This window comes from Balaenoptera acutorostrata, chromosome 13, assembly GCF_949987535.1.
Source record: "Balaenoptera acutorostrata chromosome 13, mBalAcu1.1, whole genome shotgun sequence".
Taxonomy (NCBI): Eukaryota; Metazoa; Chordata; class Mammalia; order Artiodactyla; family Balaenopteridae; genus Balaenoptera; species Balaenoptera acutorostrata.
The window spans coordinates 88,091,900-88,118,619 of record NC_080076.1 but is presented as its reverse complement, the minus strand read 5'-3'; the positions used below and the strand labels follow the sequence as shown (position 1 = coordinate 88,118,619).

The 26,720-nt window shown below is 46.7% G+C and overlaps 1 protein-coding gene across 1 annotated transcript; it reads right to left on the bottom strand.

Moving 5' to 3' along the window:
- Positions 1–2,902: 2,902 nt before the first annotated feature.
- BRI3BP (BRI3 binding protein) lies at positions 2,903–25,327 on the bottom strand. The gene is made up of 3 exons (XM_057526134.1): positions 24,972–25,327; positions 12,754–12,856; positions 2,903–7,912 (listed from the first exon to the last, which is right to left on the bottom strand). The coding sequence occupies exons 1-3, from the start codon at positions 25,173–25,175 to the stop codon at positions 7,491–7,493; spliced, it is 729 nt and encodes a 242-aa protein (XP_057382117.1). The 5' UTR covers positions 25,176–25,327; the 3' UTR covers positions 2,903–7,490.
- Positions 25,328–26,720: the final 1,393 nt, after the last annotated feature.

Below are 26,720 nucleotides of genomic sequence, written 5' to 3'. Positions count from 1 at the left end.
CCTTTCATGTCAAACCTGTGGGACCCTTGGTCTTAAAACTCATCTAAGGGAAAACTATTGAACACTCTGACCACCAAATGCGTGGAGTTTTCCCTCACATTAAGTATTCCTGACACCAACTACCAGAAGTTAGTGCAGACCCCAGCGGTTAAAGGGTCAGTCCCACAAGACTGCCCCCCCCAACTTCAGATGCGGATCAAAAGTAGGTGGGTCCCCAGGTTGCCCACACTTCTGTCCAACCTGGCTACGAATCAGAGTTTCCATGACACCCTCCTCAGGTTCAATAATTCGCTAGAAGGGCTCAGAGTACTTGGGGAAACAGCTTTATTTACTATTACTAGTTTATTATGGAGGATGTGACAAAGGATAAAGATGAACAGCCAGCGGTAGATAGGGCGAGATCTGGAAGGCTCCCAAGTATAGGAGCTCTTGTCCAAGTGGAGATGGGGGTGCACCATCCTCCTGGTACAAGGATGCCTTCCCCAACCTGGAAGCTAGGGGCCGGGGAGCTGAAAATTCCAATCCCCTAATTGCATTGTTGGTTCTTCTGGCAGCCAGCCCCCATCCTGGGGCCCACCGAGAGCCACCTCATTAGCATAAACTCCAGTAAGGTTGAAGGGGCGTGTTACGAATAGCGAAAGACGCTCCTTTCGCCCCCATCACTCAGGAAATTCCAAGGATTTTAGGAGCTCTGTGTCAGGAACCAGGAATGAAGACCAAATATATATTTCTTATTGTATCATAAAATCACATCATCGCTCCCTAGGACCACCCCGCCCCCGCCCCGCATTCCTCTAATTCCAGCTCGATAAATGGACATCCTCCAGCCTCATCTTTATCTGATGCTCTGGCCTTTCCGCAATGGTGTGCAGGACAGAGGACCACTGTCAAGCTGGAACTGATTTACCTGAGGGTTATCAGGGTAGATTATCCTAGGATGAGACAATTTCTAGGCCCAGACTCAAGTATACTTTGTATTGTGCAGATGAATTACTGTCCCGAGTTACAAGATTCATATGTTTCCCAACAAATATGCAATGAGCCCCTGCTGGGCATAACGATCCCTAAAGTCACACTTGTTCCCTCCCCAGGGGCCACATAAGCCCGCAGAGCCAGCCATTACCACCACTAAGCTTCAATGTAATAAGCACCTGAGTGATTGAAGTTGGCCCTGTTCCAGCGCTGTTTATATTATTCAATGAGGTCTGGTAAAAATATAATGAAAGCCACAAATGCAAACCACATGTGTAATTTAAAATTTCCTAGTAGGGACTTCCCTGGCGGTCCAGTGGCTAAGACTCCGCACTTCCACTGCAGGGGGTGCCGGTTCTATCCCTGGTCTGGGAACTAAGATCCCACATGCTGTGCGGCAGGGCCAAAAAAAAATAAGTAAATAAAATAAAATTTCCTAGTAGCCACATTTTATTATTTTTATTATTATTTTTTAAAAATTTTTATTGGAGCATAGTTGATGCACAATGCCGTGTTTCAGGTGCACAGCAAAGTGAATCAGCCATACACATACTCATATCCATCCTTTTTCAGATTCTTTTCCCATATAGGTTATTACAGAATATTGAGTAGAGTTCCCTGTGCTATACGGCAGGTCCTTATTAGTTACCTATTTTATTTTTTGGCCACCGCCGCAAGGCATGTGGGATCTCAGTTCCCCAACCAGGGACTGAACCCTGGCCACAGCAGTGAAAGCACCAAACCCTAACCACTCCCTATCTATTTTATATATAGTAATGTGTATACGTTAATCCCGATCTACTAATTTATCACTTCCCACCCCCGTTTCCCCTTTGGTAACCATAAGTTTGATTTCGAGATCTGTGAGTCTGTTTCTGCTTTGTAAATAAGTTCATCTGTATAATTTTTTATTAGATTCCACATATAAGTGATATGAATCATGTATTTGTCTCTGACTTACTTCACTTAGTATGATAATCTCTAGGTCCATCCATGTAGCTGCAAATGGCATTATTTCATTCTTTTTTATGGCTGAGCAATATTCCATGGTACCTATGTACCACATCTTCTTTATCCATTCATCTGTCAATGGACATTTAGGTTGTTTCCATGTCTCGGCTATCGCAAGTAGTGCGGCTAAGAACATTGGAGTGCATGAATATTTCTTTTTTTTTAATGTACTCTTGCAAAATGATTAACCAGATGTATTTAACTCACTCAAATGGGCAATGCTGTCGTTTCTCCTTCCGGTCCCCACTTTCTCACCCAGCACTGATGCTGTTACTCACTGCTGCATCGTCCTCCATGGTGTGAGGTCCCTGCTTTTGACCTGTTCGCTCTCCCAGTGCTGGGCCAGCCAGGGGGCCTCCAGATAACGTCACCATGACTGGCCTCAAACTGTCCCCTGGAGACCCCTGTGAGATTTTCTTTGCAATATAAATATTCCCAGGAGCAATACTCTCAGGTCATAAGTGTATTTAACGTCTCCGTTCTCCTTTTACATTTGTTCCTGAACGTTTGCTAAGGCTAGGAAACAATTTTTAGTACCCACAAAAGCATTCCAGTTCAGGGTGGGGTGGAGGGGTGTACATCAGTTGCTATACCCTGCTAGGATTGCCTGAATTAGCAAATAAAAATATACAATGCCCAGTTGAATTTCAGATAAGCAACAACTCTTTTTTGTTTTCCTTTGGTGTGTGTCCCAAATATTGCATGGGACATATTTACACTAAACAAGCATTTGTTGTTTATCTGAAACTCAGATTTAACTGGGTGTCCTGTATTTTATGTGGCAACACTACCTCCAATCAAACAATTAAATTCAAGATTGTATGACTCTCCTTGGACAGGGGAACAGAATCATGGAATCAGCATTACAGGTCAAGATTGGGAAAACTCCACAAATGCTTGGTTGGAAGTAATGAAATATATTTAGGAAGTCTGTACAACAAAATTACCATAAACATTTATTAAGCTGTAATTTTCACAATATTTTAATTCTGTTCTGAAATCGGTCTACAAATATCTCTACGTAACACCAAAGCCAGTGATTTAATAAATAAGAGGGATGTACGGATCGCTCTGCCAAAAAAATAAGCCTTATACATTTATGTCTATTTATGATATTTGTAGAATCAGTTTCCCAAGGCTCATGAAACTAAAGTGCGCACACACCACATACACGCACACACACACCACTATATTAAAATCAAGTGGATTTATAGTATCAAATTAAATGCTACGTAAAATTTATAACCAGATACACAAAATACAAATTTGACTCATGAATACACTGTGGATGATGGGTACCATACCTCACAAATATGATTTCCAGTTAAGAGGGAAATAATTGTTTCGCTGGATTTTAAGTGAGAGCTAATCACCACCACAAGAAATCAATTTAATTACAGTATTCAAAGATTTAACACACATGCGGATATTAAAACTGACACAATAAAACCTTTAAATATGCAAAAAGACATTAGAACATATGGTTCATAACAACATTAGCTGCCGCAGATCTTCAGTAGACGGTGCAAAGGACAATCAGCTTTTTATGCCACCACCAGGGAAAAACTGGTCCTGGGGTATCTCCTACATATCAAGGAATCAATAAGAGCAGAGTACAGAATTGACGACAAGGTTTGTTTATCCCAGATACTATACATCATATTGATGGTTATCCAATACTAATTTTAAGGGTACTGTGTTAGAGCCTGCAAAAATATATACTTCTATTATTCACAAGTGAGGAGGAAAGGTTCAACTACTCAAATGGCCATAAACAAAAATGATGATGTATTATTTTAAAAAGTTGGGGGAGCAGGTTGACACCTTTAGGGCCTTAAAGAATTCCTTTTATTTTTTTTGGCCCCGCCGAGCAGCTTGCGGGATCTTAGTTCCCCAACCAGGGATTGAACCCGGGCCACGGCAGTGAAAGCACTGAGTCCTCACCACTGGACCGCCAGGGAACTCCCAGGAATTCCTTTTAAAGTGAGCTAGCTGGATGGGAGAGCTGGTTTTTTTTATTAAATCAGCCAATTCAAAACCCATCAGGGAGAAGTGCTCAGGTGTCACATTGTAAGACAGGTATCATTCCTCAAAAACATCTTAAGAAGCAGCCGGAAGCATGGAGATGAAGCAAAGCAGGATTCCCACTAGTGAGAAGGTGTCTTTGCAATGTTTTAGATTCTGCACTTGACATCTGACATGTTATTCCTAACCAGAAGGCTGCTGAATCACAGGGCCAGACTAACGACCAAAGTGATTTTCATCTTCCCTGCGAGCCAGCCCTCGTGGGTGTGCAAAAGCCCTATTATAACCCTCCCAAGCACTGACCCCATCCTGCATGTTCACCCTTAGTTCCAACAGGTGATATCCCCAACTAGCTACTTCCCACCACAGTCAGAAGAGCATAGATCCAGTTCCCCTCTGTCTGCTTCCTGACCCTGTGTGTTATCAGGCTTCCTGTGGTCCCACGTGGCATGGTATGCTTGTCGTCTCCAGGAAACTGTGGGTATTAAAAACCTTCTTTCAACGGCACTAACCTCTCTCCGTGCTGTCACTCGGTCACCTTCATAAGTTAAGACCCCTGGCATAATTCACAAGGCTAGCTTTCAGGAAATTCTGTTGTTGCACTTTGCTACCAGAAATGATATGGGGTACAAAAACAAAAACGAGCAAACCAAAAAACCCAGAAGGCAGGTAATGCTGATTGGTACTGGAAAATATATTTACAGAAGGCTGATGTACCACTCAAGCATCTTTGCTAGGATGTCATGGAAGAGATTGCTCCAAACATTACCCCCAAACATCCACAGAAATCCAGCAATCTGGAGATAGCTGGTCCTTTTTCTTTTCTGGACTATTTTCTGTTCTTGGTATTTACTGTGATACTGAAGCACTGGGAAATTAACATTGATGAACTTGAAGATATCTAAAAAACTGGGTCTTAACTAAAACAGAGATCCACAGTAGTTCTCGTCAGGATGTTTTCATGTCACGTTGAATGATGTGTTACACTAATATATTCTACAGCCCTGAAGATATAAAAAAGGTTTCTCTTCAAGGTATGAGATATGGTACAAAAATACATTTCTCCATGTACAAAAGAGAGAAAAAAGGAAGAGATGAGGGGGCATGGGGGAGGCCAGATATCCTACAAGCTTCCATGGAATGGAGAAAGAAAAAAAAAAAAACCCAAACTATTTGGGGTTAAGAACACGCCCAAGCAAAAGTCAAATTTACGCATTAAAGAGCAGGCGTTATTCAGATCAATCATCCATGATTTCTACCAGAATTTCAAGGACTGTTCTACCCTGAAGTGATACTTCTAGTGAACTAATTAACTATTTAACTTTTGTTAAAAATAAAGACATCATTCCTTTGAGTATATTGAACTATACAACTGGCTTCATAGCCTACACTTAGCCAATTTGGAAAACCAGGTGCATATTCTCGACAGCAACTTCCAGTTGATGCTGTGGCCCGAGTCCACCAGCACCCAGACATGTGAGCCTTCCTCGATCTACTACAAGTTAACATAGTTTTCCTGCCTGGATCTCAATACAGCACAGTGCCCATCAGGTTTCCATGTGTGAGAGAACAGAGTGGATATTATACCCAGACCAGTAATTTAAGACTTCAAAGCTTTGTGCAGAGAATGTCAATTTCCCTTCTGGCTAACAGGAGCAAAGCAGATACCTAAACATGCCAAATACACAGAAGCCAAATGCACAAAAGGAAGGAAGGCAAAGATGACCTCCCTGGAGTTCTTCATACCCTGTGCTAAAACAGATTTGTCTGTAAATATCTAACTGACAAAACTGGAACGGTTTCAATGCAGAAAACACGGGGGTCAAATGCCCACGGGTAAAGATTTGCCCAAGCAAATTCTAGGGAACATGCATGTGTTTCAGGAAGCGAACTGAATGCAGGAGAGTTTGGGTCCCGTTATCGTGCACCTTAAAAACAGAAGTTTCATAAACATCCTCAGAAAACGTTTGCTTCCGTTTTCCAGGTACTTGTAACCCCAAGTAAAACGTCACAGAAAAGCGGCACACGAGGAGTTGTCAGGCAGCTGCGTTTTCCCCAAAATGATACCTGGACCAAAAGGTCTTGGTTCTACCTGATCTGACAGGGGTCTCTGCAAACCTGCATAGAGGGGCTCCTGTGAGGGGGCTCTAGGGCATGACGCAGGTGGGTAAGGAAAGACAGTCATGACCCCTGGCAGCAAAACCTGGGGAATTCTTTCCTTGCTCTCCTGTGTTTGTTGGTACCCAGAAAGGGGCATCTCCACTAGTCCCTGATTCAAGCCTTGCAAAGTCCCCTTTGTCAAGGACCCCACAGCTGTCTGCCCTGCACATACCTCTCTCTGCCCCTAGGGACCATCTAAAAATGAGGTCACCCCAGACTCCAGGCAAAAAGCACCTAACACATGTACTGTAAAAATTTCAGGAAAAATAATTCAGATCTTCTCCAAGTCTGGCTTATTCCTGCTTATTGTTCCTGAGAATGCTTTATAAGCAGCAACAGACTTGAAAATGTTATTAGCTGCTATGGTTGGTTTTCCTTCTAAGGTCCTGAGTCACCCAAAACCAAGATGAAACAAATAAACAAAAAACCCTAGAGAGTGTATCTTTCCTGTATCAACCTAGCTGGCAAATGACGAAATTAGGACATCAAATAGATTCCTAAATGAGCTTACCCAGGCAGCTCCCAGCATCGAACCCCAAAGACATTTCTTTGCCTGGTCCTTGAATTTCCCTTTACAAAATGTTGAGGTTAAAATACATTGAAGTACAGAAGGGGGAAAAAAATCTTAGGTTTTCTACAAATAATGATTTCTTCATTTAGAAATAGGATTGAAGGGGGCTTGGCTAGGGTCACTAGGATCCAAAAGATGTTTAGTTTCATCCTTGAAACCCAATAGCCCACATTCAGAAGCGACAACATTCATCAAATCGACATCAATGAAAAACAACATGAAATGAAGGTCACAGCTTTGGAACCTGAAAAGAATGCACACAGACCTCACCCACCAATCCCTACGCTGCAAAAACAAACGCTTGCCTTGAAACTCTTCCAAAAGGTCGAATTAGCAATGTCTTCCCCTCCATGTAAAGTTTTAAGTCTATTAAAACTTAACTCGATCTGCCTGTGTTAAAAAACCTTACAAAAGGTGTATTTAAATGCTTGAAAAAATTAACTTTATGCTCTATGCACAGATAAACTTCTCTTCCTGTACAGCTAATATGGTTATATCCTTTGTTTAAAAAAGATTTTTTTCCACTAATGACACTTGGTGGGTAGTTCTACATCAACGATCTTGTCCCATTCTTCCCGGAAGATGTCCTAAGAGTTGACACGTGGCCGGAAACACCCTCGCAAAGCGCCACTCTCTTGCTCAGACATGTTTATTAAGACTGTTTGGGGTTTGGCGTTCTTTTTTTTCTTCTTCTCTTTTGTTTCCGGAGAGAGGGCGCTGGGAGGAGGGGACCCGGCCGGCTGGCTGGTTGTCACTTGCCGTTGGAGCGGTCAAGACTCTCCAGCACTCGGTTGAGACGGATGTTGAGCAGCCGGACCTGGCTCTCCAGCTGTTCCAGCTTCTCCTCCACGCTGGGGCCACTGGGGCTGCTGCGCCAGTAGAAGCCCATGGGCCCGGCCATGAAGTAGACGGCCACCACGAAGCACAGCGGCAGCACGGCGTTCTCGGGCTCGCCCTCGTACTTGTGCAAGATGTACACGCACGACATGGAGAACAGGATGACCCGCACCGCCCAGAAGAAGCGGCCGAACACCACGTGCAGGACGCTGAAGGTGAAGCCCAGGGTCAGAGACAAGAACCAGTAGGCCAGGAGGACGACGCCCACCAGCAGGAGGGCACGTGTGGGGCTGTTGGCCACCGAGCTCGGATTGAAGTACTGGGACAGGTTCGAGACTGCAGGACAGAACAGAGGGACAGCGGCCAGTTACACGGGGTCAGGGGGTTCTCTGCAAGCTGGGGGTGGGCAGCTCAGCTCACTGGCCGCGCCTCTGCTACATCCCAAGGAACTAAAGTCGGCTGCCTCGTTAGCCTTTATACTAAGTCCTGGGAAAAGACAGGGCAACGCTGTCATATCGTGGGTTTGAAACACCTTTCAGGTGGGGCAGAGCCTGAAAACTGGCCTTCAATTTCCTTCCTTCCTGTCTTCCATAGTAACAAATGCCCAGTGTTAGGCTGGGCACACGGCTGCCTAGGATAAGGGCGTTTCCCAGCCTCCCTTGCAGCTACATAACTAAGCTTTGGTCAAGGAGAGGTAAGCAGAAATGTTTTGGGGTGGCTTCCTAGAAGTAGTGGGAATATGCCCTTTACCTCTTCTTCTTCTGCCTGCTGGAATGTGGATGTGATGGCTGGAATAGGAGCAGCTGTCTTGTGTCATGAGGGAAGGGAGGTCAACTATTGGGGAGCAATAATATGGAAGGGGCCTCGGACCCGAGGAGAATGTGCTACAAAGCCACCTACCTGCCTAACCACCTACCTGTGAACTTTCACATAAGAGAAATAAGCTTCCATCTTGTTTAAGCTGCTGTTATTTGGGGTCTCTGTTACTCACAGTCAAACCTAATTGTAACTGGTACCCACACATGAAGTTCCATCTATCTATCCTATAACTGCAAATTTGTACCTTTTGACCATCTTCCTCCAATTCCCCTGCCTCCCACTTGCTGTCTCTGGCAACCACAAATCTGATCTCTCATTTTATGAGTTTTTTTTTTTTAATTCCACAAATAAGTGAGATCCTACAGTATTTGCCTTTCTCTTATTTCACTTAGCTTAATGCCCTCCAGGTCCATCCACGTTGTTTCAAACGGCAGGATTTCCTTCGTTTTATGGTTGAATAATACTCCATTGTATATATACACACACCAAAATTTCTTTTTTTTTTTAAATTTTATTTATTTTTGGCTGCGTTGGGTCTTCACTGCTGCGCACGGGCTTTCTCTCGTTGCGGTTCCTCACACAGGAGCAAGCGGGGACTCCTCTTCGTTGTGGTGCACGGGCTTCTCATTGCGGTGGCTTCTCTTGTTGTGGAGCACGGGCTCCAGGCGCGTGGGCTTCAGTAGTTGTGGCTCGCGGGTTCTAGAGCGCAGGCTCAGTAGTTGTGGTGCACAGGCTTAACTGCTCCGTGGCATGTGGGATCTTCCCGGACCAGGGATCGAACCCGTGTCCCCTCAACTGGCAGACAGAGTCTTAACCACTGTGCCACCAGGGAAGCCCACACCAAAATTTCTTTATCCATTCATCTGTCAATGAACACTTAGGTTGTTCCCATGTCTTGGCTATTGTAAATAGTGCTGCAATGAATATGGGGGTGCAGTTATCTCTGTGACAGGGTGTTTTTGTTTCCTTCAGATATATTCACAGAAGTGGAATTGCTGGATCATATGGTAGGTCTATTTTTATTTTTTCTTTGTTTTTGGCCACGCTGCATGGCTTCTGGGATATTAGTTCCCAGACCAGGGACTGAACCCGTGCCCTCGGCAGTGAAAGCGTGAAGTCCTAACCACTGGACCACCAGGGAATTCCCTATTTTTAGTTTTTTGAGGAACCTCCACACTGTTTTCCATAGTGGCTGCACCAATTTACATTCCCACCAACAGTGTACCAGGGTTCCAATTTCTCCACATCCTCACCAGCATTTGTTATCTCTTATCTTTTTGATAATAGCCATGCTAATAGGCATGAGGTAATTAATATCTCATTGTGGTTTTGATTTGTATTTCCCTAATGACTAGTAATGTTGTACCACTAGTAATGTAGCATTGATACATTTTCTTGTACCTGTTGGCCATTCATATATCTTTTTTAAATAATTAATTAATTAATTAATTAATTAATTTTGTGCTGCGTTGGGTCTTTGTTGCTGCACCCGGGCTTTTTCTAGTTGCGGTGAGCGGGGGCTACTCTTTGTTGCGGTGCGCGGGCTTCTCATTGCGGTGGCTTCTCTTGTTGCAGAGCACGGGCTCTAGGAGTACGGGCTTCAGTAGTTGTGGCACGCAGGCTCAGTAGTTGTGGCTCACGGGCTTAGTTGCTCCACGGCATGTGGGATCCTCCCAGACCAGGGCTCGAACCTGTGTCCCCTGCATTGGCAGGCAGATTCTTTTTTTTTTTTTTTTTAATTTTATTTTTATTTATTTATTTTTGGTTGCATTAAGTCTTCGTTGCTGCGCACGGGCTCTCTCTAGTTGTGGCGAGCGGGGGCTACTCTTTGTTGTGGTGCGCGGGTTTCTCATTGCGGTGGCTTCTCTTGTTGTGGAGCATGGGCTCCAGGTGCGCGGGCTTCAGTAGTTGTGGCACATGGGCTCGGTAGTTGTGGCTCACGGGCTCTAGAGCGCAGGCTCAGCAGTTGTGGCGCACGTGCTTAGCTGCTTTGCAGCATGTGGGATCTTCCCGGACCAGGGCTCGAACCCGTGTCCCCTGCACTGGCAGGCAGATTCTTAACCACTGCGCCACCAGGGAAGTCCCGGCAGGCAGATTCTTAACCACTGCACCACCAGGGAAGCCCAGGCCTCCAATTCATATTAACGATGGGCCCCTTTGTGCCAGGGCAGAGCCAGGGCCGAGGCTGCAGTCTGGAGGAGGTGGGCAAGACCCCACTCACGGGATCTCAGAAGGCAGATGCGTAACACACACACGGGAGGGAGATGTTACAGCTGAGGGTGAGAACTGCGGACAAGGTTCCTCCCACAGGGTAGTCAGGAGGGGCCTCTTGAAGGAGGTGTCACGTACCAGAGACCCAAGCATGGGGAAGATGGGAGCAGGCAAAGGGCCGGGAGGATCACCCCCAGCAGGGAACACCTGGAGGGACTGTAAAGTGTCAAAGACCCCAGCGTGTCCCAGAACAGGGTGGGGGCTGGGCAGATCCCTGCTGCTCGCAGTGTCCTGGGTGGGAACCTGGTCGATTCCAAGTGCAGCAAGAAGGCACTGGGCAGCTTTAAGGAGAGTGGCTTGACCTGACTTGTTTGTTTTGTTTTGTTTTTAAATCACTACTATAAAAGTAGTAATAAAAAAAATTGCTCTGGCTGATTTGTTGAGAAGGGACCCTAGTTAGGAGCTGTGCAGGGAAGAGTTCACCCAGCAGGCCTGAGGCCACTCTTTAGAAACACCTGCTGGCAAGGTGGGCCCTTGGCTGGCATCCGGGAACTCGGATTTCTGGAGTGTGAGGTTGTGATGCATAATAAGAAACATGTATTTGGTGTCCATCCCCATTTCTGGCATAGACTCCTAAGACCCTTGGAATTTCCTAAGTGACAAGTGCAATACAAGTGTCTTGATAATTCATAGCCCCTTTCACCCACACCTGTGCTTGTTAATCAGGTGATTCTGGAAAGCCTCTCAGGATGTAGGCTGGTTGCCAGGGGAACCAACCAGATGATTAGAGGGCTGGGCCCTCTAACCTCCAGGAGGGGCTAAAGGTTGAATCCATCACCAATAGTCAATGAGACAACAGAACTCAGAACGTGGAAGCTCCGAGTCCCTGCCCACAAACCCTGCCCCATGCATCCTTCACCTGGCTGTTCCTGAGTTATATCCTTTCATAATAAACCAGTAATCTAGTGAGTGAGTAAACAGACAGTGAGTAAACTTTCCTGAGTTCTGCAAGCGGCTCTAGCAAATTAATTGAACCCATGGTGCGGAGGGGTCGTGGGAACCTCTGATCTATACTAGTCTGTCAGAAGCATGGGTGACAACCCGGATCTGTGACTGGTGTCTGAAGTGGGGCCGACTGTGGGACTGAGCCCTTGACCTGTGGGATCAGATGCTACCTCCAAGGAGATAGGGTTAGAATTGAGTTCAACTTGGGGCACGTGGTCAGAGTCCTGGAGAGCTGAGTGAACTGCACACACATTGCAGTGAGGGCTCCCTGGCTTGGAGGTTTTTACAATCAGTGTGGTTCACGCTGACACCTGCTTTCCTTCGGGGAGTCGGGAATTTGGAAGGTGCAGGCAGAGGGCGCCTACATGAGCAGCCACCAAGAAACACCCTGGAAGCTGAGCCTCTATTGGGCGTCCCTGGTACAGGACACCTCACTCGGGGAATAAAGGGTGTCCTGTGTGACCCCCCTGGGAGAGGGCTCTGGGGGCCTGTGCCTGGTTGCCCCAGACTTCACCCCGTGAGCCTTTTCCCTTTGTTGACTGTGCTTTGTGTCCTTCACTGTAATACACCACAGCTGTGAGTACGACCACATACTGGGTCCCGGGAGTCCTCCTGGAGATGCACGGAACCTGAGGATGGTCTAGGGGACCCCGACACAGACTGCTGCAGGCTTCCTGGAGACAGGCAGCAGCCTGGACCAGGGCTGTGAGCTTGAATTCAAAGGGTTCCAGCAGCTGCCTTCCAATTCCTGGACCAGGGCAGCAACCGCCTGGGGGGTCACACATCGCTCCTTCAGCCCTTGTGATGACTGTGTGAGCGCCGCATTCCCTGTACTAAATCCCTTTCTGTCTAAGTAACTGGAGTAGTTGGTTACGGACCCCAACAACCTAGAGACTCCACCTCCAGTCCCCGAGGTTTGCCTGGGGGCAGACAAGTTGGCACTGCCCACCTGCACCTTGTCCTAAATAGCATCTGGGAATCTCAGCTCTTTACACACGCAACAATGACAATAAAAAAGGTTCTCTCGCATCCTCACTGCCCCCCTCGTTTTCTCTTGTGCCACCCGTCCTGGGTACCACTCCCATAATTTGACAAGCACCAGAATGAAACAGTGCCTTCAAATGAATGCCCCCCACACCTACCGTCAAGTCCAAGGACGTCCAAGAGCTCCGCCCAGACTTTCCACAGGGTTTCCACAAACATGTCCACTCCCAACACGAACCTCTCGGTCAGCCTCGTCAGGAACTGCAGAAACGAGAGAGAGATCATTACCGACAGGGCCAAAGCTCCCTCTTTCCTAGTCCGGCCAAGCTTACACTTGGACGAGAAAACACAGCCGGCCGATGACAAAGGCCGCCCCAGGACTGGCCGAGTAGCCCAGGGGACTGACGGAGCTCGGGACTAACTGTCCAGGTGCCAAGAACCAAGCGAATCCAGACAAATCTCCCTCCTACGGGGGGAGGAATGCATCGGGGGAGCCGGGAGCTCTCTGCAAAGCTGCTCACTCCACCTCCGATTCCTCCCGGAGCCCTTCTAGGCCGACTCTTTTGTCAAAGTCTCTGCCTGATTTCTCATTTTCAAACAGTGGGAGGCGCTGCAACCAACCTATTTCACCCGGGACGCTGCCGCATGGGAGCAACTCTGAAGGGCGAGAACTTCCTCTGGTTCTCACACTTGAGTCCCATCAGCATCTCCCTAGCGTGTGCAAACACTAGAGACCCACATCCATCCCGGCTTTAAGGACCCGGGGTTACTGAAGCGCTCCGAGGATGAATATGAGCTGCAGCTTCATTTCACTGTATTTAAAAAAAATATTTATTTATCTTTTTGGCTGTGTTGGGTCTTAGTTGCGACACGTGGGATCTTTCGCTGTGATGCCCGGGCTTAGTTGCCCCCACGGCCTGTGGGATCGAACCGGAGTCCCCTGCATTGCAAGACGGATTCTTAACCACTGGACCACCAGGGAAGTCCCATTTTGCTCTATTTTTTTAAAAAATAAGTGATATTCTCGGACTTCTCTGGCAGTCCAATGGTTAGGACTCGGCGCTTTCACTGCTGAGGGCCCGGGTTCAATCCCTGGTCAGTGGACTAACATCCTGCATGCCGTGCAGTGCGGCCAAATTAAAAAAAAAGTGATATTCTATCCACATGGTATAAAGTCTCACTCCCCGCAACCCAAACCCCCTTCCGGCGGCAGCACTGTCACCACTCGCTTGCGGATCCTCTCTTAGATGCACCGGGTGAAGAATGGCACAAATATTTCCCCCATAAACGGCAGCATATGTGTACAGTCCTGCCGTGTTTCTCATGGAACACTCTGCCTTGATTATTCAACTGCAGGCAGGACAGAGCGGCCTCAGTCTTTGCAAAGACGGCACACCTGCAGCTGCTTACCCAGTCCCCTATGGATGGGCGCCTAGGTTATTCCCAGCTTCCCAGGGGGACCGGAGTGTTGTAACGCTCACGTGTAGAGGTTAAATGCCTCGAAGTGAATTGGTTACAGCATTTAAAACTGGATACCCTGGTTGGAGCCATCCTCCAGGACAGAGGAAAGAGGAGTAGTGTTGCATCAGTGGCCAGGAGAGCAAAGGATGCCAGTAACCTCCGTGCTACTGCTGTCCGCTTGGCTGAGAGCATGCGGGGTTGGGAGCTTAACCGCCTGGGTTCAAGTCCCAGGTCTGCCCCTTATTTGCTGGGTGGCCATGGGTAGATTATATGTGTGCTATATACCAGGGCTCCAGCTGACAAGTGGAGTTATTAATAGTACCCATCGCAGCTGGTTGTTGTGAGCGTTAAATGAGATTTGTGTGAAATGCTTTGACGCACCCAACAGAAGTTCCAAATGTCTACTGACATCCGATTTTTTTAAAATTTTATTTATTTATTTATTTATTTATTTATTTAGGCTGCACTGGGTCTTAGTTGCGGCATGCGGACTCTTTAGTTGCAGCGTGCATGCGGGATCTAGCTCCCTGACCAAGGATTGAACCCAGGCCCCCTCCATTAGGGAGCGCGGAGTCTTACCCACTGGACCACCACGGAAGTCCCCAATCTTCTAACAGAAGCTCTGGCCCCAAGACCCTTCTGCGAGGACATCATCCTTTTAGCCTTAAATTTCCTAGCTGCAAGCACCAAAGGGATTTGTAGATTTAAAGACCACGTGGCCATCAGCTGATGAATGAATAAGCCTGGCATATCCACACAATGGGATATTATTTGGCCATAAAAACCAATGATGTGGAAAAAAAAAAAGAAAAAAAAAAAAAAACCAATGATGTACTGACACATGCTTCGACAAGGATGAAACTTGAAAACTTTACACTAAGGACAAGAAGCCAGACGCAAAAGACCCTGAATTGTGATTCCATGTATAGGAAATATCCAGAATAGGCAAATCCATAGAGACAGAAAGTAAATTAGCAGTTGCTAGGGGTTAGGGAGAGAGGTTGATAGCTAAAGGATTTCTCTGAGCAGATGAAAATGTTCCACTGTTGACTGTGGTGATGGTTACACAACCCTGTGAAGATACGAAAATTATATATGAAGGATATACTTTAAATGGATGAAATGTATGGTATGTGAATTATACCTCAATAAGCTGCTATTTAAAAACTGGAAGGGTACTAACATAACATTGTAAATCAACTGTACTCCTATCTAAAAAGTTTTTTTTTTAACTGGAAGAGTAAAAAAAAAATAATGGATGGGTTGACGTTAAAAAAAAAAAAAAAAGGGGCTTCCCTGGTGGCGCAGTGGTTGAGAGTCTGCCTGCTAATGCAGGGGACACGGGTTCGAGCCCTGGCCTGGGAAGATCCCACATGCCGCGGAGCGGCTGGGCCCGTGAGCCACAACTGCTGAGCCTGCGCGTTTGGAGCCTGTGCTCCGCAACGAGAGAGGCCCGCGCATCGCGATGAAGAGTGGCCCCCGCTTGCCACAACTGGAGAAAGCCCTCGCACAGAAACGAAGACGCAACACAGCCAAAATCAATCAATCAATCAAAACATACGCATCTGATTCAAGATCCTCATTAAAAATAAATAAATAAATAAATAAATAAATAAATAAATAAAAAAGGAGGAAGTATGTGTGTCTGAGAGAAGAGAGGGTCACGGTCCCTCTCTTTGGTAGGCGTAGGTGGGTGAGGGGATTTCGGAGAATGTATCATCACCTGGAGAGAAGGCACACTGGTGTTGGTTTAGTTATAATTCTTTTTTGGTTAGAGATTTACTGACATATCATTTACATACATACCATAAAGTTCCCGTTTTTAAAAGGCACGATTCACAGCTTTTTTTTAGAAATTCCCCATAATCTAACGTTAGAACATTTTCATCACCCCAAAAGGAGTCTTGTCCCCATCAGCAGTCGCCACTCCCCATTGCCTCCCACCCCCCAACCTAGGCAACCACTAATCTCCTTTCCATCTCCATGGATTTGCCTTTCCTGGACTTTCCATACCAGTGGAATCAGGCAATCCGTGACCTTTTGTGCCTGGCTCCTTGCACTCAAAACAACATTGCCAAGGTTCACCCGTGTTGCAGCATGAATCGGTACTTAATTCCTCTTTCTTGCCAAAGAGCATTCCCTTTCAGGGATCTACCGCGTTTTGTTTCTCCTGTCATAATTCTTTAAAGCACGCGTGATTTGTACACGTTTGCCAATAGGTAGCAACTTGTACATTTTGTTCAAGTGGAGGAAAGAGGAAAGAGCTCCACACCAAAAGCTATAGGGCTTTTCAAGGGCACCAGCTCTCCTAGAAAGGGTGTAAGGAAGTACTTATTTGGGGAGGAAGAGACAACAGCAGCTGCTGCTGCTGTGACCCTCTCTGTGCCTCCACTTTCTCAGCTGTAAAATGGGACTAAGATGAGACAGCCATAAGAACCTGTAAAGGCCTCAGGACATGGGAGCTGCTTAGGTTGCTTGTGTCAGACCCGAGGATCTGCTGGGTGGCAACCCAGCGCTCCCAGCAAGGACGGAGGTCCGGCCCTCTCTCCAAACGGAGCCATCCCCTTCCCACCTAACAAACGCCTTCAAGCAGGTGCTCAGAAACCCACAGGCCCAACCAGGGTCTGGCCTTGCTCAGAGGAAAGTCAGGCCCACCCTGGCAACCGGCCGGGGCAGGAGAGGGTGTCGCAGGGACAGACCCATCGTGGGCCTTTTGGACTGAGCGGTGGGAACCACACTCGCTCTCTGCCCCGGGGGCCTGGTACCACTCACTGTGGCTTCCGCTTGGGCAATGTGACTGCCTTGTCTGTGGGAAGACACAGGCGCCCTCAGGGGGTGCTGCGGGCTGCGCTGTGTTCCTCCCAATCTCAGCGAGGGTGAAATGGGATCAATATGAGGCACCCTGATCCAACAGGACTGGTGGCCCTACAAGAAGAGATGGGGACATAGACACACACAGAGGAAAGACCTAGGACCACAGGGAGAAGCCGGCCATCTGCCAGCCAAGGAGAGAGGCCTCAGGAGAAACCAACCCTGCCAGCACCTCGATCTCAGGTTTCCAGCCTCCAGAACTTCCAGACGATACATTTCTGTGTGAGCTGCCCAGGCTGTGGTCCTTCCTCATGGCAGCCCTGCAGACTAAGACGGGGGTTCAGCGGAGCCCAGAGCCTGAAGCAGTTCATAGAAATCAGGTGAAAAGCTGAACCTACGGCACAGGTTGTATGTTTTCTACAACCTATAAAATATGGCCAATATCTTATAATAACGATCAATGGAGTATAACCTGTAAGAATTGTGAATCACTATGTTGTACCCCTGAAATTTATATAATATTGTACAATTTGTATAATACTGTACATCAAGTATACCTCAATAAAAATTTTAATAATAAATAAAAAATTTAATAAAATTAAAACAAAACAAAACAAAACAAAACTTGGGAGTTCTGTGGTGCCCTAGTGGTTAGGATTCTGCACTTTCACTGCAGAAGCCCAGGCTCAATCCTTGGTTGGGGAACTAGGGAACTAAGATCCCACATGTGCGCAGCAAGGCCAAAAAAATAAATAAATAAAAATGAAGAGAGAAAGAGAGAGAGAGACTTAAAAGACATATCAGTGAAATGCAAGTGTAGACTTTGTTTGGATCCCAATTCAAACAAAGCAGTTTTGCGTAAAGACGTTTTGAGTCGATCAGGGAAATTGGAAAATGGACTTGGGTTGGTTATTAAAGAATTGTCAGGGCTTCCCTGGTGGCGCAGTGGTTAAGAATCCGCCTGCCAAAGCAGGGAACATGGGTTTGAGCCCTGGTCCCGGAAGATCCCACATGCCACGGAGCAACTAAGCCTGTGCGCCACAACTACTGAGTCTGCACTCTAGACCTTGCGAGCCACAACTACTGAAGCCCGCAGGCCTAGAGCCCGTGCCCCGCAACAAGAGAAGCCACCGCAATGAGAAGCCCGTGCACCGCAACAAAGAGTAGCCCCCGCTCGCTGCAACTAGAGAAAAATCCGCACAGCAATGAAGACCCAATGCAGCCAATAAATAAATAAATAAATAATTTTAAAAAATAAATAAATTAAAAAAAAAAAGAATTGTCATGAGCTGTGACGATGGTACTATGGCTACGATCTTTGCAAAATGTTCACCTGTTAAAGACGCAGACTGAAGTATTCAAAAGTAAACCATTATGTCTTGGATTAGCTTTAAAATACTATGCCAGGCTTCAAAAACTTTTTCGATGGGGAGAGCAATGTAACAAAAATGGCAAAACTGAGTGTTGGGTACAGGGGTTCATTATACATTTCTTTCCCCCTTTGTGTCTGTTGGACAATTTTCAGGATGAAAAGTTAAAACGAGGGAGATTCAGGTGAACCAACTCAGGAGGCCTGCGGCCGTGGCCACGGCTATGGGAGAAAACACGATTACTCCAGCTCAGGCTTTCATCACCCTCCTCCTAAATCTGGAGGACGTCCCGCATCCTAAGCTCTCCTCAACCCTATCACCCCCAGGCACGTGCAAACTGGCTCCCAGGAAATCAGGCTGTAAGGGCACATGTGTCTTCATGAGCAAGGTAGAGAAGGGGCGAGTTTCTGCAGTTCAGAGGCTGCCCAAGCATCTGAGGAACACAGTGAGAGACAAAGGTTACGTGAACTGAAGGTGCTGGAACACACGTGCAGACCACCTGCACGAATGAATTACAAAGGGGAAAAGGCACCTCCCGGATGGAAGGCCTCAACTGAAGATCAAAGTCATGGGACAAGGCGACACCCTGTGCCCTGATCTGCTGCCCCAGCAAGGACACAGACCCTCACCTAGAATTCCTGCTGGAATTGTAATTCCTCAATCTAACCCTGAGGATGCAATCAGGTAAGATGCATCAGGCGACAATTCAAAAGTCAACTGGCCTCTCCCAACCCCACCGAGATACCATGTCAGCCCCACTAAAGTGGATACGCTAAAAGAGACAACTATCAACAGATGAATGGAGAAAGATGTGGTTCACGGACACACACCACCCACACACACATACCCCGGAATACTACTCGGCCATAAAAAAGAATGAAATTTTGCCATTTGTAACAGCTTGGATGGACCTGGAGCATACTACGCTTAGTGAAATAAGTCAGACAGAGAAAGACAAAAACTGGGGCTCCCCTGGAGGGTCAGTGGTTGAGACTCCGCGCTTCCTGCCAAGCAGAAATAGAGACGTAGATGGAGAGAACAAATGTATGGATACCAAGGGGGAAAGGGGTGGGGTGGGAGGAACTGGGACTGACACATATACACTATTGATACTATCTACAAAACAGACAACTGATGGGAACATACTGTATAGCACAGGGAACTCTACTTAACGCACTGTAGTGTCCTAAATGGAGGGGCTATGTGTATATGCATGGCTGATTCATTTTGCTGTGCAGTAGACGCTAACGTAACATCGTAAAGCAACTCTACTCCAATAAAAATTAATTATTAAAAAAAAAAAAACCTCCGTGCTTCCACTGTAGGGGGTGCAAGTTCGATCCCTGGTCCAGGAACTAAGATCCTGCACGCCGGGCGGCTAAAAAGTTAAAAAGAAAGAAAGAAGAAAAGACAAATACTGTGTGATAACTGTTATATGTGGAATCTAAAAAATACAACAGTGAATATAACAAAAAAGAAGCAGACTCACAGATACAGAGAACAAACTACTGGTTACCAGTGGGGAGAGGGAAGGGCGGAGGGGCAAGATAGGGGTAGGGGTTTAAGAGGTACAAACTACTGTGTATAAAATACATAAGTTACAAGGATATACTGTACAGCACAAGGAATACATCCAATATTCTAAAATAACTATAAATGAAGTATAGTCCAAAAAGATATTGAATCACTATGTTGTACACCTGAAACTAATATAATATTGCAAATCAACTATATTTCAATTAAAAAATAAATTAAATAAAATGTATCCAAGGGGTGGGGGGAAGACAAGAACATGTGTTGGCGAGGATGGGGAGAAAGGAATCCTCATACACTGCTAGTGGGAACGTAAAATAGTACAGCTGTACAGAGGTTCCTTGAAATGTGAGAGCTGCCATATGACCCAGCAATTCCACTCCTAGGTACATACTCCAAAATACAGAAGACATACACTCACATAAAAACTTGCACATGAATGTTCAGAACAGCACCATTCATAGAAGCCAAAAAGTGGGAACAACCCAAATGACCATCAACTGATAAATGGATAAATAAAAAGCCATAAGAAGGTATGAAATACTGACACAGGTTACAAAAGGGATGAACCTTAAAAACATGATGCTGAGTGAGAAAGAAGCCAGATGCAAAAGACCACACTGTATGATTCCATTTATAGGAAATGCGCAGAATAGGCAAATCCATAAAGACAAAGAAGATGATGGGTTGTCAGGGGCTGGGGGAGGTGGGGTGACTGCTAATGAATATAGGGTTTCTTTGGAGGGGGGATGAAAATGTTCTAGAATTGACTGTGGTGATGGTTGCACAACCCTGTGAATATAATAAAAATCACTGAACTTTCAATGAATGAATTGTATAGTATCTGAATTACAGCTCAATAAAGCTACTAAAAAAAAAAAAAGACATAAATGTCAGTCATAAAAGCCCCCCTTACCCCCAAATGGGTGAAGGGACTTTGACAGACTAAAGGGAACTAAAGAGACATGAAAACCAAATGCGATGAGCAATCGTTGATTGGGTGCTGGATTTTTTTAAAAAAGCTATAAAGGAAATGCAAATATGGGCTGTATATTACAAAATATTATTGTACTAAATTTAAGTTTTGGGGTGGAGGGGCCATGGTATTATGGTTTTGTAGGAGAAAGTGTCATGATGTCTGCAATTTACTTTCAAAAAAAGTGTGTGTATGTGTGTGCTTGTAGTGAAAAAGAAACAGTTTGGGGGGGGGAAATGGTGAACCCAGGTGGAGTTTCTAGTTGTTCCTTATTCAATTCTTTCAGCTTTTCAAAATAAAAAGGAAATATTATTTTGATTGTGGTGATGTTTTCAGGGGTATATCCATACGTCAAAATTTACCAACGTGTACACTTTTGTCCCACTTTAAATATATGCAGTCTATGTCGATTACACCTCAATAAAGCTGTTAAAATGTTGGTGGGGAAAAAAAAAGACTGGAAAGTGTCAAAGTTACTCTGCTCAAAATATTTTTCTTACAAAGCAAAACAATGTAAGCCTCGGGGCTTCCTTGGTGGTGCAGTGGTTGAGAATCCGCCTGCCAATGCAGGGGACACGGGTTCAAGCCCTGGTCTGGGAAGATCCCACATGCCGCGGAGCAACTGGGCCCATGAGCCACAATTACTGAGCCTGCGCGTCTGGAGCCTGTGCTCCGCAACAAGAGAGGCCGTGATAGTGAGAGGCCCGCGCACCGCGATGAAGAGTGGTCCCCGCTTGCCGCAACTAGAGAAGCCCTCACACAGTAACAAAGACCCAACACAGCCAAAAATAAAAAAAAAATTAAAAAAAAAAAGAATGTAAGCCTCTTAAAAAAAAAAAAAGACCAACAGTTCAATAATGGCAAAGGAAAACAAAAAGCAGTTCCCAGAAAAGAAGACGCCAACCGATTCTGGAAAAGTGAAAAGACCATCTATCTCACAGTAAAATAATAAAACCAAAAAGTTTACTGACACTTCGTTGGAGAGGGTTTGGGAAGCAGCCCTCGCACGTATGATGGGAGTACAACTGGAAAACAATTCAGTAATATCTCTCAGTACTAAAAAAGTATATGAACTGGAACTGTGGATAAAGGACACGGCAATCAAAACTAATTTATGCTGTCAGAGTCAGGAGAGGGGTTGTCTTGGGGCAGGGGGATTGCGACCACCCATTTCTAGAGCTACATGCTGGTCACATGGGCGGGTCTGGTGTGTGACAATTCATTATGCTGTATAACTTATACAGAAAAGTGCACCAATTATATTTCAATTAAAAATTTTAAAACGCACAGATCCTTTGGCTCAGCAATTACATTTCTAACAATTTACAGATGAACTTGTCTAAGTGCACTCCAAAAAATTTATATACAAGGGCCTTGACTGCAGCCAGGATTCAAGTGGCAAAAGACAGGAAACTAACAAAACACTGACCACCAGGAGTAGGTTGAACGACGGTACTTCCTTACACTAAATTACACCAGGCGAATCCTTCTCATATAAATATCTTCTACCATTTACTAAATGCTTATTAAGTGCCTGGTATTGTACAACCTGACTAATCACATTCAACCCTCCAATTTACCTCCTTTGCACAAATGAGACACACAGAGGTCAAGCAACCGGCCCAAGGTCACAGAGCTAGTGAGACGCAGAGCTGGGACTCGAACCCATGTCTGTTGGAGAGCAAGGCCCATGCTCCAAACCAGAAGAAGGTCAGGGGTTAATTTTAGACAAGTCCTAGATAGAACATGGAGTTTTTCATTAAACGCCCTCAACCTTCACAACCCACTAAGCAGGTCTGCCTCGCTGAAAACTACGGTTGCTAGCAGATCCAGTTTTCTTTTAATTAAGATTAACAAAACAATCTCCCCCAGGCCTGGCCGGTCTAGGCTACACTTGGCAGGAAATATCAGGGCAGCCTCATTCTAGATGTCACAATGATTAGGGGAATCAGGAAGGGTCATGAGGCCGGAAGACCAGTGAGGGTACCAGTGTGGACCCCTGACCCACTGTGCCTGGGTTCAAATCCTGGCTCTTCCACCCAGTCTGACCTGAAGCCAGTCACTTCACCACTCTGTGCCTCAGTTTCCCTATGTGTAAAATGGAAACATTAACAGTACCTACCTCATAGGCCTGTTCTAAGGATTAAGTGAGTTACTCTACCTATAAAAGGACTTAGAACATGGACCACTTATTTGCTAGAAGGGATGCTGCCCAGTTCATGAATTGCTGAATAAAACCAATTAGATCTTTTTTAAAAAGGTGCATTTGGGGACTTCCCTGGCAGTCCAGTGGTTAAGACTCTGTGCTTCCACTGCAGGGGGCTCAGGTACAATCCCTGGTCGATCCCTGGTCAGGGAACTAAGATCCTGCATGCCGCTTGGCCAAAAAAAAAGGAAAAAACATGCATCCTAAACAAATAACAAATTAGTATTATTGCCATCTCTATTGAAGGCACAAAACTTCATTTACCACAAAACTGCAGTTCTGACCTCGAGATTCTCGGATTCTTTGCCAGAATACAGCTGTCTTATTGGCACCAACCCATATTTAAACTCTTAAGTATCTATTATTGTATTTCACGTCCGTGGACCTTATATTCTCAGATAGGACCGTCGGCCAAGACATGGGTTACGTGTGCTTATTCTCCTCAAAAAAAGTCAAGACTTCTTTTTGCTGTAAAAGAAATGATTCCTGCCTTCAAATGGCTCAGGCACATGGCAGGAGGGAGGTGCAGATTCACCCTTTACACTCAGGCAGACTGGATGGCCACCTTTCTGCACTCTGGTGTTTTTGTTTTCTCCCTCCGTGGCCACCTACAAAGAGATCCCGCCAGAACCCACACCCTCTACGGGGGCTCAGAACACCTATAGGAGATGGTGGTCAGAAGTTAGTTTTCCCAACAGATTAACTTGTATTTCATCTCATCCCATCAGAATATCCAGCCAATCTGATTTGGGCTTTAATGTTCTTTTCTTTCCCCTCCACCTCAAGCACAAGAAAACTTTTTTTAAACCCTGAAAGCCCTTTCAGCGGGGCTACGCAATGTTGATTTGCGCCTTGGCCAGGATATAACTAACAACGGTAGCTCACACTGATTCTGCCATTACTCTGGGCCAAGAACGTACCAACGATTCATAATTACAAACTCATAACCAAGAGGATATTATCATTAGCCCCATTTAAGGAATAAAGAAACGGAGGCTCAAAAAAGGGAAGCCACTTGCCCAAAGCCATCCAGTAAGAGCTGGAACTTAAACCCCAACTTCCCTCCGCTCCAAAACCCCAGGACTGGCGCAGAGCAAAGGAATTAAGAGGACGAACAGTAAGGGCTGTACTCAAGGAACCGCCTGACCACAGGTAACTGTCCGCCTATTCACTTCCCTTTTCTCGGTGGACTTTTACCCCGAATGGCTCACCCGGCTACCGAGGGCAGAGCAGGGAGAAAGAACTCCCTGCGCTTCTCCGGAGCGCTCAACACCATCCCCAGGGGTCTGAAGCTCCTCAACAGCTCCAAAGTGAACAAAACGATCCAAGTGGAAGGCCCAGCACACAGTAGGTGCTTAAAAGGGTTGTTACGGTGCCAGGTTGCCAAAGCAACAGAGCAGACTGCATTACTCCCATTCTTAAAAAATAATAAAAAAAAATAAAAAGTAAAAAGCCGAAATATCTTCAAAGCAGAAGAAGGAGGGCCTCAGGTGCTCAGGGGAAGCGGGTCGGGTGCAAGGCTACAGGAAATTCGGGGTTGCTGGGGAGAGCGCAGCAGCGTGGCGAGAGGGCGCGGGCGCTGGCGGGCAGGGCACCCCCCCGCCCCCCCCCCCCACCCCCGGGCAGCCGCCACGGTGCCTGGCTCACAGTAGGCGCTCATTCAAACGTGTTGAATGAATGAATGAGAGGCGCGGCGGCGTCAGCGCCGCCCAGCGGAGGCCCGGGCCGCGCACCCCCGGGGGCAAGGTCCAAGGAGAAGTACCGCATGGCACAGAGGGCGCCCCGAGGCCCTGCGCCGGAACCGGCCCCCAGACCCGACGCTGGCTGGGCAGGGCCTGGGCCGCAGGCGGAAGGCCCCGGGGCTCAGGCCCGGCTCCCCCGCCCCAGACCCGGGCCCCCCTCTTCCCGCGCCCCGGCCGGCCTGCAGCCCCGGAGGCCGCGCACGGCCCAGGCGGGCCCCGGGCGCCAGGTGCGCGGCGGCTGCGGCAAGGTGACCGCGGGCGCGGGCGCGGCGCCCACCTTCTGAGCGGCGCGCACGTTGTCCTCGCCGAACAGGCTGCTGACGCTCTGCGAGAAGGTGTTGACCGTGCGGCGGTAGCTGTTCTTCTCGGTGCCGCCGCGGCCCCGCGCCCCTTGCACGCCCGGGGCCAGCAGCCCGAGCAGCAGCAACAGCAGCAGGAACCCAGTCTGGGTCCGGGGTCCGCCCGAAGCGCGCGCGCCCATCCTGGGGCCGGTGGGATGCGGGGTCCGTGAGAAGGGTGAGAGCCGCACGGTGGGACGCCGCGGCTCCGGTGGAGACCCCGTTGGCACGCTCGGTGGCCGAGCGCCGCACCTCTGACCGCGCCGCCGCCGCCGCCGCCTCGCCACCTGCCCCGCCCCGCGCGCAAAGGCTCGAAGGCCCTGCCCACGCCGCGCTCCGCCCCCGGACGCGGGACCCGCTGGCGACCTGGCGGGAGCGCGAGAGGCGGCTGTGAAGTTGATGATCTCCCCGCCCCCACCCCCCGGAAGTCTTCCCTGACCTGGTGGGGCTTTAACCTTTTCTCTTTTGAAAAATAATTTTTATTTTTAACTTTTCTATAAAAAGCAACCCAAGCTTGTAAAAGTGGAAACAGCCCCAACAAGGACATTGACTGCAATTGATTGGAAAATATGAACTGTATACATTTTATATGTCGCTGAATTTCTAATGACACCCCAAAATTGGCCACCGTTGCCGATGGCATGGGCACGAGCTTATTCATTCATTCTGAAATGTTTAAAAGAAACCCATTAAGCATCCCTCCTGCCCTTCTTCAGAGAACTCTATTTTCAGAGTCACAAAATAGTCGAGGACCGAAAGTTCTTTTTAGGAAAGTCCCGCTAGTAAATGAGGAGGGAGTTAAAGAGATTAGAAAATTAGAAATTAGAAAATCCGTTTGCACTCCTTAATGAAATGACGGGTCCAGGCCACGATCATCAAGACACTAAATCCAAAAGGTGGCAGGTCGGTGGGGAACTTAAAAAAGGAGGGGCCAGGTGGTCAGGACCTGGACCCGCCAGTCTTAGTGACAGAAGTACCAGCGCCACCTATGATGGATTCTTGCCAAACACTTTGGACCGTAACTTGATGTGGACTCCACATCTAACCAACAGTTTACAGGAAATATGGGGGATGGAGGAAAAAAATTAGAAGCAGCAGAAGCAATCAGCTAAAGCCAGAATGTGGAGCATTCAACAGGATTAACGACCCAGTTTCCTCAATAAGTAAGTGACATAAAAAATGAAGGCAGGGGAGATTTATTGGTTTTAAAAGACTTCAGAGCTATTATAACCAAATACAACGCAAGGGCCTTGTTTGCATCCTAAATCAAACAAACCATGACATTTTTTGAGACAACCAGGAAAATAAAACAACTTTTGTCAACCCTAAGAGTGAAAAATTGCCTCTTTTTGAACTTACATTTTTCTAGATTCCTGGTGACGTTTTCGTATATTCACTGGCCTTATATTTCTTCTTTATTTTTAAGTAAATTTTTTTTATATTGAAGTATAGCATACAAACAGAAAAATACACAAATCATAAGGTGCCTCTCCATGAATTTAAACGACACACAAGGTGACCAGCATGCAGGTTGAGAAAAGGAACATTACCAGCTTTGCAAAAAGGCTCCCTTTGCCCTCTCCCATTCACTACGCCCCCTCCAAAATTTAGGGGATTCATTTTGCCTGATTTTGAACTTTATGTGAATTGGATCATAAAGTATGATCTTTTGTGATTGGCTTCTTTTC

What these genes read in the sequence shown, in the direction of transcription:
- BRI3BP (XM_057526134.1), bottom strand. Translation starts at nt 25,175, where the DNA reads ATGGGCGCGCGCGCTTCGGGCGGACCCCGGACCCAGACTGGGTTCCTG. An exon ending in ACGTGCGCGCCGCTCAGAAG is followed by an intron (nt 12,857 to 24,971) that starts GTGGGCGCCGCG and finishes TCGTTTCTGCAG; the next exon opens with TTCCTGACGAGGCTGACCGA. An exon ending in GGACGTCCTTGGACTTGACG is followed by an intron (nt 7,913 to 12,753) that starts GTAGGTGTGGGG and finishes TCTGTCCTGCAG; the next exon opens with TCTCGAACCTGTCCCAGTAC.